Source organism: Equus asinus, chromosome X, assembly GCF_041296235.1.
Source record: "Equus asinus isolate D_3611 breed Donkey chromosome X, EquAss-T2T_v2, whole genome shotgun sequence".
Classification (NCBI taxonomy): domain Eukaryota; kingdom Metazoa; phylum Chordata; class Mammalia; order Perissodactyla; family Equidae; genus Equus; species Equus asinus.
Window position 1 is genome coordinate 36,903,377 of NC_091820.1, and position 21,628 is coordinate 36,925,004.

The window sequence follows — 21,628 nt, forward strand, 5'->3', positions numbered from 1 at the left end:
TTTCTCCTCTTTGCACTTCCGTTTGGAAAGTTTACTGACCTGTGACCTATCTTCAAGCTTACCAATTCTTTCCTTGGTTGCGCTGAGTCTACTGATGTGCCCCTCACTTCTGTTACTGTGCTTTTATTTTGTAGTCTTTCCTTTTAATTCTTTCTTAGGATTTCCATCTCTCTGCTTAAATCACCCATCTGCTTTTGTGTGTTGTCTATTTCTCTGTTAGAACCCTTACCATATTAATCATAGTTATTTTAAATTTCCTGTTTGACAATTCCAACGTGAGTGTTATATGAGAGATTGGTTCTAATGCTTGCCTTTTCTCTCCATTCTCTCAATTTTGGGCCTGCTTCGTAATGTTTTTGTTGAAAGCCAGTAAATTTCTTTTGGGTAATTAGGACCTCATGTAACTAGGCATTTAGTGTGAATATTTATGTTAGTCTGGCTAGGGGCTAGGCTGTGTTTTATGTTTGCTGCAGTATAATTGCCAGAGGATTCCAGTGCTCTAGTGGCCTTATTTTGGTCCCCTCTCTTGAATTTGGGCTTTGCAAAGCACTCCTGCTGAGAGAGAATCTGTGTTTTTGAAGTGCTTTCAGTTACAATCCACTGATATTTCTCTAGAAGCCCACTGATGTGGTGGTAAGGTGTGGGGGAGGGAGAGAATTCCACAGCTTCATGACTAAATCCCGGTCTTTTAGAGGGACTGTGTCGCTGGGCTGCAAGCTTCACAAGTGTTTCTCCAGTGGCATTACCTTCTCCCCGTGACCTCTATCCTTTCCCTGGCTGCAGTATTCCCAAATTGTTTCCTGGAAGCCTTGGCCCCTACTCACTTTTCTGTTTCCCTTAGGAGAGACAGGAGGGCTAGAGCGGGCTGGGGCGGGAGCTATAGCCTTCCTCCACCTAGGATAAGGGTCTAGCAAAGTCTTTTCCCTGGAGAGTAGGCCTTTGTCATGGAAAAGACTCTGGGAGATATTTTGACACTGATTTCTCTCTCTCTCTCCCAGACGCAAGAACCAGGGCATCTTTCTCAGAGCTCCACCAGGAAAATCTGTTTCCTGGAGGGAAAGTCCATGAACTTGTGGATGCCCCCTGAGAGAGCAGTGGAGGGGTGGGGTGGGTAGGGGGAGCAGATTCTCACTCTCCTGCTAGTCCACATTCAGCTTCAAGAAATTCATCTTACTTACCATTTAAATGTTCTTACCAGGTTATGACTACAGAGGATTCTGATCCAGGGAGGCAGATCTCGGTTTTGACACTCCGGATTCCACTCTTGCTCCAGAGTTTACGTGGTGGTTTGCCCTGCCAGCTCAGTTCTGTGAGGAGTCCAAAACATGGGTGGATTCAGTTTTTCCAGCGTTTTCTTGTTTTAAGGATGGGATTGGTGATCTCTGCCCTCTCTATATGTTGGGGCTGAAACCAGAAGTTTTATTTGTGACCATTTTTGAAATATGCCACAATCAGTATAAGCCTATGATTTTCAAATATCATGGTAAGTACCAACAGAAGCAGGTAAACGTTCAAAGTAGTTGTCTCAGGGAGCCAGCAGGAGTGTGTGTGTGTGTGTGTGTGTGTGTGTGTGTGTGGTGGGAAGGGGTGAGCTTTGGGAGGGGGTGGATAGATTTAGAATTAAGTGATTTCTGTTTTCATTCAATGCTTGTATTTCAACTTAACCTTTAAAATTCTATACATATATGATTTGAGAAAATTAAACGATAGGTGGTATGTTTTATGTAGAAATAGTCTATAGAAATTTTACATAGGAGAATACACGGAAATTCTAAGCGTGATTTCAAGAAGACTAAATAAACACTTCCAATACATAAAATTGCTAAAGCAACTATTACCTCTCGCTTGTTGATGTCAGTTGTCACTATTTGTTAACTGATATGCATGTATTGCTCATGATCACAGTGGGTTTGCCCACTAATTGAGTGGGGTAATAGTGTGAGAATTGCTCTCTGCTAAATCTTGGGGAAACAGTGAAAGAGAGGGGGCTATATTCCCATTTCACGAATGAAGACACTAAGGCTGAAAGAGATTCAGTATCATGCTGAAAGTCATACACTAAGTAAGTGGTGGATCTGGGACAGTCTCCCAAGTCTCTCTGAGTCAGCATCCGTGTTCTTTCCTGTGTACTTCTCTGCCTGTTCTGGAAGGCACCTTTTTTGAGGAGTCACAGCTTCATCAGCAAACAGTGTTATTTTTTTAACTAGGTTTGGGAACCAAAATTACTGAGGGAAGTACAAGGAGAGATGAATACAATCATCCAATTCTTTTCAGAAATCACAAGTTCCTAAGCCTTCTTAAATGGATTTAGAAGCTAGAAACAAAGATAGAAATATTCCAAATTTATTTAATGAGGATAGCCTAAACCCTGGTTCCAAAACCTGTAAAAGCTAGTACATGCAGACAAGCCCACAAGCACACAGACATACACAAACGTGCATGCATACGCTCGCATGCGTGCACGCACACACAGAAATAGGGATCTGTCTCACTTAGGAGCATAGGTTCAATTTTTTTATCCATAAAGTTTGAGTGCATAAAGTTCAACAGTACATAGGAAATCTACTACATCCTGGCAGTTTTTCTAGTCATGAGAGACTGGTGTGATATTGAGAAATATTGTAGTATTTTAATAACCCATCCTATCATTAGGTCAAAGGAGGAAAACCACATCATAGGACATGTTGCGAAAAACACCTCAAGAAATTCAGCCCATCTCTGATAAACTCTCTGCAGTCTTCCTTAGTTCTTGTCTGCTTGATTTGCCTTCAGCTGAGAGAATTATGTTAATTATGTTAAAATCCCCATCCACAATCCCTTACCTGAAACTCTTGGGACCGGATGTTTCAGAATTCATACACCACACTTCACTAAGAGCCATAGCAGGGTCTGGAATAGCACCGTGAATCCAGTAAAACAATATTTCTGCAGGGAAACATAAACATTCATGCCAAGAAGGATAGATAAAGACTAAAAAGAGCCTCATGTCTGTTCAGGTCATGTTTTATGGGCAAATGAGTCAGAGAAACAACTTTAGTTTTTATAGCCTTTGAGGCTTTAGGCTTACAGTAAGGGATGTTCAGTCTGAAGTGTGTTTCTGTCAATTCTTCTCGCATTATATACATGTCTTCCCCCTCTATTTTTGTTAGATTTTCTTTAATTGAAGTATAGCACAGAAAGTGAAGAGTACACAAACCATAAGAGACAACAATTTGATGACTTTTCACAAAGTGAACACATACCTGTAACCACCACCAAGACCAAGATCTGGAATATTACTGGCACCTCAGAAACCCACGTTATGCCCCTATCTAGGTGTTACACGTGAAGGCTAACCACTATTATGACCTATGTCAGTATAAGGGGTTTTTGTTTTTGTTTTTGTCTTTTTGCCTGTTCTTAAACTTTATGTAAATAGAATTATCAATCATGTACGTTTTTATGCCTGGCTTCTTTTGCTCAGTGTTCTGCTATTGAGATCTGCCCATGTTGTTGCACGTAGGGGTATTTTCCTGTTTCGTGTCTGTGTAGTGTTCTATGATGCGAATATACCACGCTGTATTTATTCATTCAACTGTGGATAGACGTTCAGATGGTTTCCAGTTTGTGACTACCATCTGTAATGATGCTGTGAACGTTTTTATTCGTGTGTCTGGAGGACATGTTTGCATTTGTGTCGCATATCTGCTTGGATTGTGTGGTAGCCAGAATTCTGTGTTGATGCCCGATGACCCATGTCTTTTTTAAAATTTAGGTAACATTGTTTTATAACATTATATAAATTTCAGGTGTACATCATTCTATTTCAGCTTCTGGATAGACTGCAGCGTATTCACCGCCAAAAGTCTAGTGGCCATCCATCATCATACACACGTGCCCCTTTACCCCTTTCGCCCTCCCCCCACCTCCCTACCCCACTTGTAACCACCAATCTGTTCTCTGTATCTATGTGATATTTTTTCTTTGTAAACAAACAACCCGATTAAAAAATGGGCAGAGGATCTGAATTTTTCCAAAGGAGATATACAGATAGCTGATAGGCATGTGAGAAGATGTTCAACATCACTAATTATTAGGGAAATGCAAATCAAAACCACAATGAGATATTACCCCACGCCTGCCCGTCAGCTGGCTATTATTAAAAAGACAAGAAGTAACAAGTGTAGGAGAGGATGTGGAGAAAAGGGAACCCTCGTACACTGCTAGTGGGAATGTAAATTGGTGCAGGTATGGGGGACAACAGTATGGAGATGCTCGAAGAAAATAAAAGTAGAACTACCATATGATCCAGCTGTTCTAATTCTGGGTATTTAGCCAAAGAGCACAAAAGCAATAATTCAAAAAGAAATATGCACCTCAATGTTCACTGCAGCATTATTCACAATAGTCAAAACGTGGAAACAACTTAAGTGTCCATTAACAGATGAATGGATAAAGAACATGTAATATATATAGATAGATACACACACACACACAGACACACACACACATACAATGGAATACGACTTAGCCATAAAAAAGAAGAAATCTTGCCGCTTGTGACAACATAGATGGACCTTGAGGGCATTATGCTAAGCGAAATGAGTCAGATGGAGAAAGCCAACTACTGCATGATTTCACTCCTGTGTGGAAGATAAAACAACAACAACAACAACAAACAATACATAAATACAGAGAACAGATTGGTGGTTACCAGAGGGGAAGCGGGGTGCGGGGAGAGTGAAAGAGGTAAAGGGGCACATATGTACGGTGACCGATGGCAACTAGACTTTTGGTGGTGAACACGATGTACTCTATACAGAAGTCAAAATAGAATGATGTACACCTGAAATTTCAAACAAACAAACAAATATATGGATAAATACTGAATAATGTAATATTGTAATGGTGGTATGTAAATCACTTTTAACCCTAGTCTGAAAGTTTAAAGACAAAAACATAATGAATAACTGTACCAAAAAAATGTGCTAGTGGATACACAACATAAAAGGAAGCAAATTCTGACATCAATAACAGAGCGTGAGAAGGGAGCAAAAAGTGCAGTTTTTGTATGCAATTGAAGTTAAGCTGTCATCAGCTTAAAATAGACTGTTGTAACTATAAGAACTTTTATGTAAGTGTCTTGGTAACCACAAAGAAGAAGCCTATACTAGACATAAAACAGATAAAGAGAAAAGAATCAAAGTATATCACTGCAAAACTCATCAAATCACAAAGAAAGACAGCAAGAGAGGAAAAAGAGAAGTACAAAACAGACGGAGAACAACCAAATGGCACTAGTAAGTCCTTACTTATCAATAATTACTTATTGATAAAAAAAAAGTAAATGGATTAAACTCCCGTGGGGCACAGATTAGAATGCTTTTATTCTTGTCAGCACTCTCCAGTTCCCTGGCAAATGTGACAGTCCCTGGAACGGTGTGGGCCATCAGGAAATGTTAGTTGAATGGATGGAAAGGAGGCAGACATGAAATGCTGAACCTTGAAGGACGTGTAGAAAGCAGCAAGACAGCTGGTATGAGAGAGCCTGGTGTACTCAGGAAAGTGCAAGTATTTCAGCGCTGTTTGTCTGTCTCCCCTGCGAAGCTGTGAACCTTTTGAGGACAAGGACATCAACGGCAAGATGCCTTGTATCTCAGAACTCATTCAACCAATTATTTTGAGGATCTGCTGTGTGCCAGGCATTATTCTACGTACCTAGGATGCATTGGTTAGCACAAAAGACAGAGTCTCTGCCTTCATGGGACTTATCTTAATATGGGAGACAGACAGTAATAAATGAACAAAGAAATGTCAGCCAGCAATATCCTATGGAGAAAAAATAGACCTGGGCAAGGGTGTAGAAAATTATAGGAATGCTATTTCAGATAGGGTGATTCATATCTCCAAGACCTAGCACAGTGCCTTGCGTACAGTAGGCACTCAGTGTATGCTGGGTGGGTGAATTAATAATAAAAGATAGATAAGGGGAAAGAAATAAAGCCTGGAAAAAGGAAGACTATCCCAAATCTTAAAAGAGAACACAAGGAAGAGGGTACATTTCACATACCAAGTGAGATTATGTTTCCAGAATTCTCCAGCATCACATCATCACAACCCTGTAGAGAGTCCTCTGGGAGGAGTCAAGCTGACTCCATTCCTCCTCTTTAAGAAAGAAAGAGAGACAGGGAGAATGAGAGAGAGAAGGAGAGAAAGAGAGAAAGAAAGGAAGAAAGGAAAAGAAAGAAAGGGAGGAAGGAAAGGAAGGGAGAGAGAGAGAGAGAAAGAGAGACAGAGAGAGAGAGAGAGAGAGAGAGAAAGAAAGAAAGAAGGAAAGAGAAAGGAAGGAAGGAAGAAAAAGAAAGAAAGAAAGAAAAAATTAAGAGATTGCTTCTGAGGATGTGATGTAGGGACAAAGCCAAGGGTGTGGCTGTACAAACCTTTGCTAAAAGCTCAGAAAGACCAAAAGTTCAGAGTATTCAGTCCCACAAAAGCCCTTTCAAGAGACTAAAAGTGTGCCTCACAGATTTTTCTTAACTACGCTGGAAGGCCTCTGGGAAGCTCAAGGTTGCTGTCCCTCAGTCATCCCAGCAGGACCCCCACGAAGAAGGGATTGCCTTGAACCAATGTATGGGTGGGGCTTTTGTGTGAAAGAGTGAATGCCAGTGAAATTCACACAAGCCCCACAGGGTTCCGGAGAAACTTCCGTCAGCAGGAACACGGCAAGCCTGGACTCAAAGGGAAAGAGAAGGTACAAAATGGAAGAGGCTGTTGGACCTCTAATATTCTACTGGCAGAGAGGAGGCAGATAAGGACTACTCAGCTGCAAACACCTGCGACCTTTCATGAAAAAGAAAGGGTGGCTCAGAGGGCGGAACCAAGGGCCTGGAGGGCAGAACCCAGAGCTACCAAGGATTATTCCAGGCTTTAAAACTTCATCAGAGAGTTCTGTCTGGTGTTTTCCCCGCTGGATTTCCAAAGTGCTCTGGGACTCGAACTGCATTCTGCCTTCCATTTCGCTCCATATTAAACTAGAATGTTTATAGCTGTTATCCTCTGCCCATCCCACCACAGTGTGTTGGGGGAAGACAGCTTGTCACTTTAGTGTCACTGGTACCCGGTTGGAGAAAGATTGTGCCCCAGGAGTTGTACTACATGGATTATACCCAGGAACGTCATCCATACCTGATTTAGATGGTTGAGGTGATGCGATTTTGGACTTTGAGCTGATGCGATTCCGATGAGCTTTTGGAATTGAGCTGATGCCATAATACCATGAGACATTTGGAGACTGTGGAATGGGGTGAATGAGTTTTGTGTGTGGGACAGATTGGACCACCGGGGGCCACAGGGCAGACTAGTAGGCAGAATTCTAAGGTGACCACTAATGACCCTCGCCCTTGCATAATCCTCTCCCATTGAGTGTGAGAGGAGCCGGTGAATTTGATGCGACATCACTCTTGTGATTATGTTACATTAAAAGGGAAAGAGATTTTGCAGATGTATTAAGGTCCCATATCAGTGGACCTTCAAATAAGGAGGTTATCTTGGGTGGGCCAGGCCTAATAAGGTGAGCCCTTAAAACGGCCTAGAGACTCAAGTATGAGAGGATGTACGGCATGGCCCATGTGCTAAGGAACTATGGGTGGCCTCTAGGAGCTCAGAGTGGAACTGAATTCTGCCAATAACTTCAGTGAGCTTGGAAGTGGATTATTCCTCAGAGACTCCACAAAGAAACACAGCCTGGCCAAACACATGATTTCACCTGGTGATACACTGAGCAGAGAACAAAGTCATGCCACTGTGAAAATTAGTAAAGGGAAACCTCATTTAAAGTGGAGTCAGGAAGCCAAAAGTAGGAGCTCCCACACCGTACCACTTGAGGTCAATTAGAGGAAAGATGGTCAGTTACAGACCCCAACACAAAGAAGTTGTCAACAGGAAAGAATCATTAATTACAGGAAGAAATGTACATTGCATCCCAAACAGAAAACGACTACCCCAGAAACTCAGCCTGTGAGAAACCATCACCACCCTGAACTCTTGCTTTTCTCCAGTGGACTTTCGTTTAAAATAACCGCTCCCAAATTCCTCCTTTTTCTGTATGAAATAACATTCCTCTGCCTTGTGTGTTGGATTTGCCTATGGTCCACTGTAGCACGCACATCCAAAATTGCAATTCTTTGGCTATTCCTGAATAAATTCGTTTTGCTGGTAAAATGACTGGCTGTTTCATTTTTAAGGTTGATATAAATGGTGTCATAAGGTGGGATCCAAAGGAGGTGACCCCTCGAGAGACGATGCATCCTGGAGCCAAGCAAGGTACTCACACCGAGGCCCTTGAATTCATTGTTTCCAGGAGTCGCTGCCTGCTTTCAGGTTGGTGAGTCTCCACTTGGATTTCGAGCTCCACGCCCCTGGTGTTCTGAGCCTCTGACTTTATTTGGGATCCGGAGAGGCTTTGTCCTCTCGAGGGAGGGACTTTGTCCTTCCGGTTCGAGGCTCTGTCCTTGGGCTCAAGGCATCATCCTTGGTGAGTATTCAATTGTTTTCTGAAGGCAGCACAGCTCCTTTTGGGGCTCGGGCTTGCTGAAAATCCAGGTGTTTTTCTTTGGTTTCCAGATTCCTTTTGGAATCAGGGATGAGAATCCGGCAACTTTCTTTTGTTTTTAGATGCTTTTGGGGATGAGGGCTAGGACCTTAGCAACTTCCTCGGGTTTTCAGAGGAAATTTCAGAAATGGGACCCCGATCACCTAAATGTTCGGAGGGAAACCCTCCTTCAGGGACCCCAGCTGAGTTTATACTTGAGAACTTTGGGCCCCCCGCATGCACGTTTCTAACTAAATGGGCCAAACTGACCAAGAGTAGTTTGGAATTACAGTGGCCATTATGGGGAACTTTAGATCTCCCTAAACTCATTTTTCTTAAAAAACAAATTGGAAGACCGCAGCTCTAAAATTAAGCAGAACAAGTGATACGTTGATTTTAATTGGTACCTGGAGGCTTCCAACTGTGCACAGAGCTCTAAAATTGTCTCACTGCAAGATACTGTATGTAAACTAGCCAAAACAGCTGAAAAACTGAGGGAGAATAAAACGGCTTCTGAGGCCTCTCCTTCCCTTCCCCTGTTTTCTTTGTCTTATGCTCAGGCCCTACCTCCAATGCCATCTGCCTCCTTTGCTTCTGCACCACCTCTGGTGCTGAAACTCCGGCCATGCGAGCGAGTAACCTTAACTTCGTCCGTCTGCCGTCTGCCAGAAACACAATTTGCACCCAACTGTGCCTTTGAACTTTGTACCTGAGACATGGCTGAAATGTTTAAAACGAAAGCTATAAGGTCTCTGTGTCTGTCTACATGTCATGTATGTCTAGGCACATATGTGATTTTTTTTTTAACCTCTGGGTGGTATTGCTAAGATCGATTTGTAAAAGAGCCCTGTTGAATTGGCTTGAAATTAAGCGCTTATAAAGTAAGTATGCATAACCTCAGAAATATAACAGAAACTTACCCAAATGTTTTCCAGTTTACACGATTGAGGATTAATCTTTAGTAAATAAAAGCTAGCTTAAGGTTCTTGGTTTAATTGAAACAGGCATGTCCTTTAGAGTTATCAGTGCTGAATATAACGTAGACATACAACTTTCATTCTACCTGGGTTTATTAAGCTCATTTTATCTCTGTTACAAAATCTGTCAGCAAGAAAGTAACTGAAGAGGATGGTTGGCTATTTAATGTCAAATCAGAGCATGATTGTTAAAAGCAAGTAATTTAAATGAAAGTAAATAAGATCAAAGTTTATACTAAGTTAAACTAAATAAGGGATGGTCATTGGATATCTAAATCATCTCAAAATAAGATGAATGTCAATCACTTAACATAGGTTAATCTACTCTTGGCTGCTTATTGCACAGAAGCTAAAGATATTTGAATCTATTAGTGAACACGTTTTATACTATGCTGAGAAATTTTCTATGAAAAATGACGTTTCTAGAAATTTGTAAAAGATATTTATAAGTTCACAAAGCTGAAAAATGCTAAAATAGTTCAAAATTGCTTACTTCTTTGTTTTTCACTAAGAATTAAGGATCCTAAGGGTTAAGAATTATAATCAATACACTTACTAATAAGGGAAACATCTCCGTATGTAAAGAAAGTAAGATGTGTGTTTTGATAAAAGAGGGTATAAGGAATGGAAATGCATTTTGTTGAGGGAAAAGAAAGCAATTTTGCCCTAAAGAGAGGCTGGTTGTTTTGGAAAGGGGAAGAGGGAAACACAGGACAAAATCTGCATGTGAAAAGAAAGTGTGGAAGGTTTGTGGAAAGGAATCTGGGGAAGGGAATTTTAAGGTGTGGTCAAGCTGGCGAAGATTAAAGTGAATGTATTCAAATGAGTTTTAGTACCAAAATAAGCTGATGCAAAATTAAAATTTGGCTTTCTTTTCTGTTGAAAGGACAAGGTTTTCCTGGGCTATTGGTCTGTTTTTGATAATGGATTGCGAAAGCTTCTTTATTTTTAAGTAATATGCCTAGAAAACAGAGATTTTGTGTTTTATCAAGAAGGTTCCTGTGTTGTTCCTATCAGGTCTTTAATTACTTAGGAAAACTGAGTCTTCTTAGTATTAAAGGAGTTAAGTTTTGCTTACAACCATGGAACCTTTTTGTATTTGCCTTTGAAACCTCTTATTTTTACTTTGATCGAATCGAGGCTTAAGTATTATTTCATAATGATCAGGGATCCTATTTGGTCAAGTATCCAAACCTTTGGATATTTTTGAAAAGCTTCCCCAAATATTCAAATTCTAAGTGAAGTCTTTTTGACCTGGATGTAACTTTGGAATTTTTCAGAGGGCACCTAGGACACCTCAAAAGATTCTTTCCTTCTCCTTATAAAAGGAGAGACATTATACTAATTAGGCTTACTTGGTATGTCAAATTACATGAGAAGTGTGTTCGAATAAGCAATAATAAACTTTTTTAGGTTATATTGTATGGGGGAATGTTACGAAAAAGTGTTCTAGAACTTGTATAAAATACATAAAAATCTGATATGTCCTAATCTAATGTTGTTACCTATAATTGTAGTTGGTATCGAAAACGTATGCCACAAAAGTACCCAAATTTACTTGTCAGTTGCATTTACCCATTGCCTATTGTCTTAAGCCTTTTGTTAGTAACAGACACTTATTATTTACTCTGATGCTTTTACAAATACGTTTCATTTTCAAAGAGATTCATGGAAAAAGACTTTGGTAGTACTCTGGAATACAGGTTTTAATAACTTTAAGATCATAACACTGAACTGGGTGGAAATTTCTGGAACTTGGCTGGAGGACTGATTGCTCTGATGTTTTGTTTCCCAAATGTAAGAGACCCCCTTTTCTCCTCTCCTTCAAGCTATCTACAACTTAACAGCAATTTGCTAAAGTGTATCTCTGCAAAAGGGGTTGAAACATTTCTCTTTTTCTCTCTACCTGATCCTCCCAGAATTTGGAAACTATTAAGTATTCTTTTCATGACACTGTATGTATTTGCATGGGTTCCCTGAAGGTCTGTTCTTCTTGTAACAGGGCATAATTGGAAATACCGGCTACATTAGCAAGGCTTTGACTAGAAGGTCATATTCAAATAAGATGTACATAGATTCAGAAATGACTAGACACCTTTAAGGAACTGCTTGCAAAAATTGGCCTGGTACCTTGCTTATAAGGTTTCGGTAAAGCAACCTTAAAAAAAAAAAAAAAAAAAGAGCTTATACGGTCAATCACTATTTTTGCTGTATTTGTCATAAATAATAAATGATTTATTATGAAAATAATGATTTTCTGACGCTTACAACCTTGGACAACTGTAGACTTTGAATAAGAGATGCCTGAGAGTTCTCCCTCCTAACCTTCCTTGTTACTCAAACGTGGCCTAAATGGTTTCCAACCACTATGCGCTTTCCCTCCAACGGGGGGCATGACAACCAGAAGGGGTCCTTCCTGGCACTGAGGCACAAAACCACTATGCACAGAGAACCTGACTCTTGATCAGCGATGCTTTCGGAGAAAGATCTTGATCAAAAGGGAAAATATGAAAACTAATAGAGGGAAACCTCATTCAAAATGGAGTCAGGGAGCCAGAAGGCGGAGCTCCCTTGCAGTACCAATGGAGGTCAATTACGGGAAAGACAGTCAATTACAGATCCCAACACAAAGAAGTCGTCAATAGGGGAAAATCATTAATTACAGGAAGAAGTGTACATTGCATCCCAAACAGAAACCGACTACCCCAGAAACTCAGCCCATGAGAAACCATCACCACCATGAACTCTTGCTTTTCTCCAATGGACTTTTGTTCAAAACAACCCCTCCCAATTTTCTTCTTTTCCTCTACAAATTAACATTCCTCTCCCTTGGTTGTTGCATTTGCCTATGGTCTGCCATAGCGTGCACGTCCTGAATTGCAATTCCCTGGCTATTCCCAAATAAACTCGTTTTGCTGGTAAAATAACTGGCTGCTTTACTTTTAAGATTGACACCATACATGGACTTCTGACCTCCAGAACTGTGAGCTAGTGAATAGACGTTGTTTTTAAGTGGCTAAGTTTATGGCAGTTTGTTATGCGGGAACAGACAATTAATATAGATAGAATTGCTGGGTTATAGAGAATGCACATGTTCAGCTTTAAGAGCTAGTACCAAACAGTTTTCCAAAGGGGTGGTACCAATTTACACTCCCACCAGCATTAGGGGGTTCCTCCGTATCCTCACTAACCCTTGCCACTGTTAGTCGTCTTGGCTATTCTGCTGGACGTCTCATGATATCTCACTGGGATTTTAACGTGCGTGTCCCTGGTGACTGAGGTTGAACAGCTTTTTATTTGTCTGTTGGTCAGTTAGTTGGATGTCCTGTTTTGTGAAGGTCCTGTTCAAATATCTTGCCAATTTTTCATTGCATGGTCTTTTCTTCTTCTTGATTTTGGGAGGTATTACATTCTGTACATAAGGCATTTGTGGGATATACATGTTGCAAATATCTTTCTCCCGTTCTGAGGTTTATCTTTTTGCTCTCTAAGTGTGTCTGTTGGTGAACAGTTCTTATTTTGGCAAAGTCCAAATTATCCACGTTTTCCTGTATCGTTAGTGCTTTTTGTGTTCTGTTTCCAATATCCTCGTCTACTCCAAGGTCATAAAGATATGCTCATACGTTATTTTCTATAAGCTTTAACTTCTGGAATTGGTTTTAGTGTAGGCATAATTTTAGGGGTGAAAGTCCCTTTTTTCCCCCATATGGATGGCTATCCAGTTAGTCCGGCTCCACTTATTTAAAAGACTCTCCTTCCCCCGGAGCACTGCAGTGGCACAATTGATGTAAATGAGGTGAGCGCACTTGTGTGAGTCTGAGTACGGGCCTTCTCTTTGTTCTCTTTGTCTATTTGTCCATTCCTGTGCCCACCCCACACTATCTTAATTATTCTAGCGTCATAGTTGGTCTTGCTCTCTGGCTGTAAAAGTCCTGGAAAGTCTTGTTTTGGATGACTGTTCTTCGGCTCTTCTTGGATCTTTGTTATCCATACGTAATTCGGACACAGCTGCCCATTTCCATTTTCAAAATCTCTGCTGGGAATTGGATTGGGATTGCATTGAATCCATGGATCATTTTCACGAGAAGTCTCTCTTCAGTTCACTCTTGATATATCTCTGATTTACGTGGGTCTTCTTCAAGTTCCCCCAGAAACGTTATGTTATGTGCGGGCAGAGGTGTTGGGACTCCTTTGTTAGATTAGTTCCCAGGTGTTTGCTGTTTTCTGATGCCGTAATAAGTGGCATTTTAAAATTTTTCTCTTTGCAATTTTAATGCTAGTATATAGAAATCCAATTGAATTTTGTGATATTGACCATATGTCCAGCAATCATGCTGAATTCATTCATTAACTATAATATCAAATATATACATTCTTTTAGATTATTAATGTAAACAATCTGTTGTGTCTCTTGTATTTTTTGAAGAGCTGAGAAAATGTTCCACAAAGACTCCAGGCAGACACGTATCCATAGCTCATCAACTACAACTGGGGAATGCCCATTCCTAAGCCAGTCACTGGAAGGGTAATGAGATTACCATGACCTGGTTAGTCAACCACACTGCCCTGTATAATCAGGTACGTGGCGTTATGGGCTGCAGTCTTCCTTTATTTTAACCAAATATGTTAATAGTTGGAAATGAAACCTTTGATCAGAAAGGTGAAAATCAGTAGATAGATGATGATGGATTGATACTGGTGGAATCTCTCTCCACGTAAATGAGTTCAAATTGCAATTCTTAAGGTACTTCATTTCCTTTTTTTTAATTGAAGGATAGGTGACGTGCAAGGTACATCATTTCTTAAGCAAAGACTAAGATGTTTAATATTTGAAAATCATCTGTCGATTGCGGAGGAAGAATTAACTCTAAAAATGAGGTAATTCACTTCACACATACCCCTCTGGTGACTATAAAATACAAAATTCTCATAGAAAATCTAACACCTACACATATCAAATTTTTAACAGTAGTTATTGATCACTGACGGGATTGCCCATGATTTAAATTTTGTTTAAACTTTTCTGAACTATCTACATGCTCTACTGCAGGGTTTGCCAACCTGGACGCTACTGATCTTTTGGACCAGATCATTCTTTGTTATAAGACGCTGCCTTGTTCACTCAGGGAGTTTAAGCAGCATCCCTAGCTTTGATCCACTGGATGCCAGTAGCACTTCCCATTTACCCCAGTTGTGACAAACAAAAATGTCTCCAGACTTTGCCAAGTGTCCGCTGGAGGGCAAAATGCCCCTGGATGAGCACCATTGCTCTAGTGAATGAGATTTCAATATACATAGAATGCTAGGTATATAGAAAGATGGATAGATAGATAGATAGATGTACATACACATCAGTATATTATTTTTTATTGGCATAAAATAGCCATTTTCCAATAGCATCAAAAGTTCTTCAAAAACATCCTATAAAATCTGCTTAAGTTTATCCTATGGACATCCAGTATCCTGCTGGAAATTTAGGTGGTTTCAAATTTTTCAAAATAAATGACATTAAAATAATCATGTTTGATCATGTAACATTGTGGTCATATATATATATATATAGTATGTGTGCATATACATACATATATATATATAAAATATAATGTATTTCTTTAGAATCAATGCCTACAAGGCGAATTGTAGCGTCAAATGGATTTCGTGTTTATGACTTTTTATGTCTCACCAAATTTCCATCTGGCAAGGTGCTATGAATGTATAACCCCATCCAGCATCACACAAGAGAGCCTGGTTTCTTAAAACAGCTTAAATCATAACTGAACATTAAAAATTAGTTACTTTCCAAACTGCAAATAGCTGTATTTTCCTGAATATAAGAATACCCTATGTTCACTGAAAACATATAAACCACGAGGCAAACAAAACTTACTCTTCCAGAATTTATTTTCCCCATGAGAATCAGTGATTCCCACTGTGTCCCCAATCTGCAAGTCTTCCCAATTCCAGCAAGTGGCACCACCATCCACCCAGATACTATGTCCAAAATCAGAGTCATCACTGATTGCTGTCCTACCCTCACGACCTCACAGCCATTCAAGTTTTGCCAGCTGAGGCCTCAGACAACGACATCCTAGAGCAGAGACAAGCCATCCCCGCTCTGCCCTGAGCTCCAGCTCTACAGGATGCCTGAGCAGGATCAAATGGTCATTGTCCCAAGACACTCGGTTACAGAGTGGTAGATGACTGGAATGCATTCTATCCATTTATTCTTTAAGTATATCCTCTACTTCATCAGTATCTGTTTTCCATATTCCACTCCAGTTCATTTTTATTGTCTACTTCATCCTTCATAACCTTGTATTCTAGATATTTTTTGTGTATTCCATATTTCATTCGAAATTTCATTCCGTTTGTTTCTACTCCATTCCAGTACTTTTAAATCTGTAGTGCAAATTTCATAGCATTGACTTCAGGACACTGCACATTCTGTTCCATTCTATGATTCCTTCCCATTTAATTCTGATTTCCTCCTATTTTCTTTAATATTTTATTTCACTGTATATTCCATTCCTTTTCTCATGTAACATTACATATACATTTTTTGTTCCACGTGCCATTAGATATTTATTTCCAGTCCCCCTTCCACCCTGTTTTCCCATTCTATTCTATTCAATTTCCATCCCATTCAATCTTCCATTCCATATCCTGTTCAAGTCCGTATTCCACTCCCCATTTCATTGCACTTTCCACTTTAATCAGTCTCCATTGCATTCCACTTCAAATCCACTTTCCATTCCATCTTATTTAACACTCCAAATACCGTTCCAGTCTTTTTTGCATTGTGTTTCACTCCAGTTTCTCCTTCGGTCCCGGAAACATTCCATTCCATCCGGCCAAAACGGTTAGAACAGTAACTTTCAGGAGAACATCTTGCTAATATTTCAGTCAAAGAATTACAAATGTGCATGGCCTATACCAAGAATTTCCCCTTCTGGGAATTTATCCAAAACAAGGTCACATTTGAGGGTGTCAACAATTTTTAGCCAAAAGGCTATGTGTCACATTGATGTGTCAGAGAGAGTGCAAAGTCGGAAACAACATATATGTTGATCAATATAGCAGTGTTTGAAAGTGTAAGCTTCCTCCATAAAAGGAATGTTTTGTAGTTACACAATGATCTTGTGGAAATTCACTTGTTGACACGGAAAGAATGTTTCCTGGACCCAAAAAGGAGATAACAAAACAGTAGGTATGCATAAATAATTTCATTCTTACATAACAAAAGAACTCTGCATTATTTATGAACGGCCTTTCTACCAAAAAATTATTAAACATTTCCAGTACTCGCCTGTGAGAATGTGGGAACTTAGGTTCTAGCTTTCCTGCTTTTACTTTTCTGTTTTGGGCACTAAACATGCAGTAATAACGACGTTTGTGACAGTGACTAAAAATCAGTGCGCACATATTGAACTTCACGCCTGTGCATCACAGCATATTTATAGTCACATCAAAGGCAGAACGGGAACCAAGAATGGAGACTAGGTCAAACGAATTAATGCACATTCATCAGTGGACGACTACACAGCTCATACAAATGAGGACGCATATTTAAGGACAGTATCACCCTTATTCCCAGGCTACCCCAGTGTGTATTCAGGGGGCAAGGCAGGGAGACGCATCTTACTGGAAAATTCTAAATCCCCCTCTGGCGCGTGGCAGGAAACGCCCATCCCTTTTCTCACCTTCCGGCCGCCCTCCGACCCTACGGCCGACCAGACCCCGGTGCAGCGTCACCCAGATGCCCTGAGGAGTTCCGGGGCCGTCCCCTCTGGGATCCCACACGGGCCCAGTGTCCTGACCAGATTCCAGGAGGGACAGCCGGCTCGGGGATAGCTCCTGTTGGCCAGCACGGTATTTCTTTCAAGCCATCGCTTGAGGTTGAGCCACCAGAGCGGTGCTGACAAGCTAAGCTGATTTGAGGTGACACAAACGGTTTATATACACAGCCTTCCTGCCCCGGCCCGTCCCTCGAAACACACCCACCCCCACAGCCCCACACCCCCACACTCGTAGGGGTCCGGGGAAGGACGGGCCATTCAGACCATTGACCTGGCCAGGCCGACGGCTGGCGGGCGGAGCACACCCTCCTGCTTGGCGCCAGAGGGAGCTGGGTTGGCGCGCTCTGGGATGACGAGAGTCACGTGGTACCCAGCTCACCAATCAGAGGCGAGGACTCGACCGGGCCCGCCCCGCCCCTCCAGCTCCGGGCTCCACCCAGGCAGCGTCCGCGGGCCGAGCTCTGCCGTCTCTGAGGGAAAACTGGGCGTGATGGCCACCCAGTCGTGCTGGGAGAAGGAGCAGAAGCAACAGCAGGGTGAGGAGAACCAGGTCGCCCCTGCCCCTGGCGGCGCCCGCGGGACTGGCAGTCCCCGTGCGTCGGTCCCCACAGTCTGCAGCGACGGGTCTCTGCCGGACGGCGGCGCCCCACGCGGCGGCACAGCAGGTTCCTCCTCCTCCTGCGCCACGGCCGCCGGCGCCATTTCGGTCACTGCTGACGCCCCGTGGCTGCCCTCCATGGACTGTGCGCAGGAGAGGGGGCCTTCTGCCCTCCAGGCCGGCCGTGGTCCCCACGCAGAGCCGAGCCGCGTGGTGCCCGAGACGGGCCGAGGTATCCAGGCCGCGCACGCGGGCAGCGCGGCCGCCATGGGGCGGGCCACGAGGGGCGCTGGCCAGGCCCGCGGGCGTCCGACCCACACCGCGAGCCCAAGGGACGGCCGTGGGAGGAGGCAGCCCAGCCGCCACCGCGACGAGGCTGCCCGGGCTCCGAAGCCTCCAGAGCGCTGTCTCTTTCCTGGGGCTCCCGGGCCTCAGTGGTCCGAGCCCTTGCCGCCATCTCCTCCCAAGTCGCAGCCCAGCAGCAGCCGCCCTTCTCGGGCTTCTCCGCCGAGTCACGCACCGCCGCCTGGCCCTGCCCTTCCAAGCCAGGCCAAAGCAACCGGCCCCGCTCTGCGCAGCCGCCGCACCCCACCCGGCCCTGCTGTGCGCAGCCCTGCATCTGAGCCACGCGATGCTGTCCTCCGCCGTCGCCGTGCACCCTCGCCCGGCCCTGCTGTCCGCCGTCGCCGTGCACCCTCGCCCGGCCCTGCTGTCCGCCGTCGCCGTGCACCCGCGCCCGGCCCTGCAGTCCGCCGTCGCCGTGCACCCGCGCCAGGCCCTGCTGTCCGCCGCCGCCCTGCACCCGCGCCAGGCCCTGCTGTCCGCCGCCGCCCTGCACCCGCGCCAGGCCCTGCTGTCCGCCGCCGCCCTGCACCCGCGCCAGGCCCTGCTGTCCGCCGCCGCCGTGCACCCGCGCCAGGCCCTGCTGTCCGCCGCCGCCGTGCACCCGCGCCAGGCCCTGCTGTCCGCCGCCCTGCTCCTGGGCCAGGCCCTCCTCTTCGCAGCCGCACATCCGGGTCAGGCCCTGCCCTCCAAAGCCGCGCATCCGGGCCAGGCCCTGCCCTCCAAAGCCGCACCGGCCCGCTAGGCCCTGCCCTCCGCAGCAGCAGCACGACTCCAGGCCTTGTCCCTGGGAGCCGCGCCACCCAGAGAAGATCAGCCGCTTGCAGCCGCCCCTCTCTGCCTGGGCCTGCTGGCCAGGGTCCTCCTTCTTCCCCTGGGTTCGCCCTTCGAAGGCCTGCCCTGCACAGCAGCTCAAGCTTTCCTGATGCTGAGGTCCCAAGCCTTGCTCCCCAGCCCCGTTGGCGTGCAGTCCGTATGCGCGCCTCCTCACCCTCACCTCCTGGTAGGTTCTTTCCTTTACCTGCGCAGTGTGGTGAGAGCTTCTCCTCCTCCTCCTCCTTCTCTTCTTCCTCCTCCCTCTCCTCCCCGACTGGGTCTCCTGACCAGAGCCCCTCCTCCTCCCTCACTAATTTTTCTGGCCAGAGCGCCTTGTCCTCCTCCTCTAAGGTTTCTGGCCTGGGCTCCATCTCCACCGCTAGCCTTGCTGCCGTTAGGCGCTCCTTGCTGCCGCAGTTTGAGGCGCTGAGCCCTCTCTCTCCATGAGAGCGGGCTGAAACAGGGAACACGCCTCGCCCCCCTACACCTCCTGTGCTGTGACCCTCCGTGAGCATCCGCCTAAGACCCACAAAAGGCATCACCATCCACCCACTGCCCTGAATGGGCTGCCCGCTCCGCAGTTACCTGTGAGGTTTCCAAGAGTTCTGTGAGCCAGCAACCAAAGTTAGGAGTTTTGAAGCCGCCTCTCCCCAAGACTGGACTACCCAGCACTAACCTGCTCTTGGCCCTTGATTGCAGGCTCCCTTCTCCCTCCGAAGGGCCTGCCCTTGCCCCTGAGTTGAGATTCCCCTTTTCCAGGTCGCCTCTTATACAATGAATATTTGATGAATAAAATAAAAATGTTGGCTCTCTTTCTTTTAATGTACTGTGGGTTTTTATTGAAGCAAAAAGTTTTGTGGTTTTTCCTTTTCCACTTGTGTTTGTGGGTCTGCAGCAATAAATTCTCATGCAAATTGTTGTAAATATTCTCCATGCATTTCCGGGGGCTCTTTTAGTTTTTCTCTGTTTATATGTGTTTGTTCAGTTGAAAAGCTATGCAGCCACCACTGCCACCATCTTCCTAGAATCCCCTTCACCTAGTACCTTACTCCTTGAAAATGTGCTCCCTCTGCTTAGGTGCTTCCCCACCATCTGATGATAAGCAGTGTCTCTGCCTTCCATAGCTCTCAAAAGAAAGCAAAGGGATTCGTCACCTGCACTGACAGACCAAAATGGTAAAAACAGTTAAATTCAGGAAAGAGACCAAAAACCTACTGGGAAGGCCATTCAAAATGTTAGAACCAGCCAGTGGCCTGGCGGTTCAGTTCAGGCATTCTGCTTCCGTGGCCCGGGGTTCTCCAGTTCAAATCCCAGACAGGGACCACGCACTGCTTACAAAGCCATCCTGTGGCAGGCAACCCACATATAAAATAGAGGAGGACGGGCACGGAAATTAGCTCAGGGCAGATCTTCCTCAGCATAAAAGAGGATTGGTGGCCGATGTTGGCTCAGGGCTCGTCTTCGTTAAAGAAACAGAACTAAAGGAAATATTTCTGAGGACACACTTTAAAACATACTACTTTTGTCACATTACTTTTCTTGAATAATTCTACAGATGTCCAAGACTAGGACAAGTTGGTAGATACTTTTACTGAAGCCAGTCTCACAACTTCCGGTCAGAGGGTCTACATTTATTCCCCCTTTATAGATGTGGAAATTGAGGCTCAGAGCAATTTTGTGGCTTTTGAGATCTCATTGCTAGGAGGGCTTGCTGCTGGAGTCAGAATTCCTGGGTTTGAATTGCGGTTTCCTGTTGGTTCATTGTGTGTTCCTGGACAAGTTCAGTAACCTGGGATCCGAAGTTTCCTTATTTGTCAGGCACAATAAGAGTGCATGCCTCCTAGATTGTTGTAAGGATTAAAATGGATGGTGCGTGTTAAGTGCTTCCAACAGTGTCTGGCACACAGTGAGTGCCCAGTAAAGATGGTTCGTATTCTGATAAGGATATGAACATGTACCCAGATATTTCTGACCTAAACAGCTAGACTCTTAACATTTTTTACGGATCTTTCTCAAGCAACAATACTTCAGAAATCAAATTGGCCATTTCAAAAATGGAAAGGGATATTCTTTATCATATTCACTTTAAAATATGAAGGCATTTCCACGTTTGTGCTGAGGTGTTCTCAGGGTTAGGTGTGAAATGCGTCTTGGTGTACAATATAGTTGGTGTTTTGAGAAAAGCGGATTAGTGGCATGGGTCAGGGGCCTTCATTTGTTTTTTACCACATGTATTTTAAACTTCACTTTCAATGTTTTCCTGGTGTGGAGTTAATTTTCACAGGTTTTTTTATTTTCTTTTAGGAATCGTTCTGCATGCTGGATTGGTAAAAGCCAGCATCTCACGGTCTAGTCTAGCAGGCAGACACACAAACAGACAAATTACATGAAAGGGCTTAACCGGAAGAATGAGCAGTCTTTTAGGGGTATCATGAGAATGTAAAGGAGAGACATAAAGGAAGAAGCTGCAGACTGGGATGGACTGGGGCATGAGTGGCCAAAGAAGAAACAGGATACCTGAGAGAGCCAT

At 43.8% G+C, this 21,628-nt stretch overlaps 1 protein-coding gene across 2 annotated transcripts; it reads left to right on the forward strand.

The window, feature by feature from the left end:
• The first annotated feature begins 6,315 nt into the window (after nucleotides 1-6,315).
• On the forward strand, nucleotides 6,316-19,922 carry LOC139042688 (EZH inhibitory protein-like). 2 transcript variants are annotated; one of them, XM_070502489.1, is made up of 2 exons: nucleotides 6,316-8,512; nucleotides 9,130-19,922. In XM_070502489.1, exon 2 carries the CDS (start codon nucleotides 17,692-17,694, stop codon nucleotides 19,543-19,545), a length of 1,854 nt encoding a protein of 617 aa, XP_070358590.1. In that variant the 5' UTR covers nucleotides 6,316-8,512; nucleotides 9,130-17,691; the 3' UTR covers nucleotides 19,546-19,922. The 2 variants fall into 2 exon arrangements, with proteins under 2 accessions (XP_070358590.1, XP_070358591.1); XM_070502490.1 differs by having other exon boundaries at nucleotides 6,316-8,358.
• Nucleotides 19,923-21,628: the final 1,706 nt, after the last annotated feature.

Bases quoted from the DNA above. Each gene is read 5' to 3' on its own strand.
- LOC139042688 (XM_070502489.1), top strand. From the start codon at position 17,692: ATGACGAGAGTCACGTGGTACCCAGCTCACCAATCAGAGGCGAGGACT.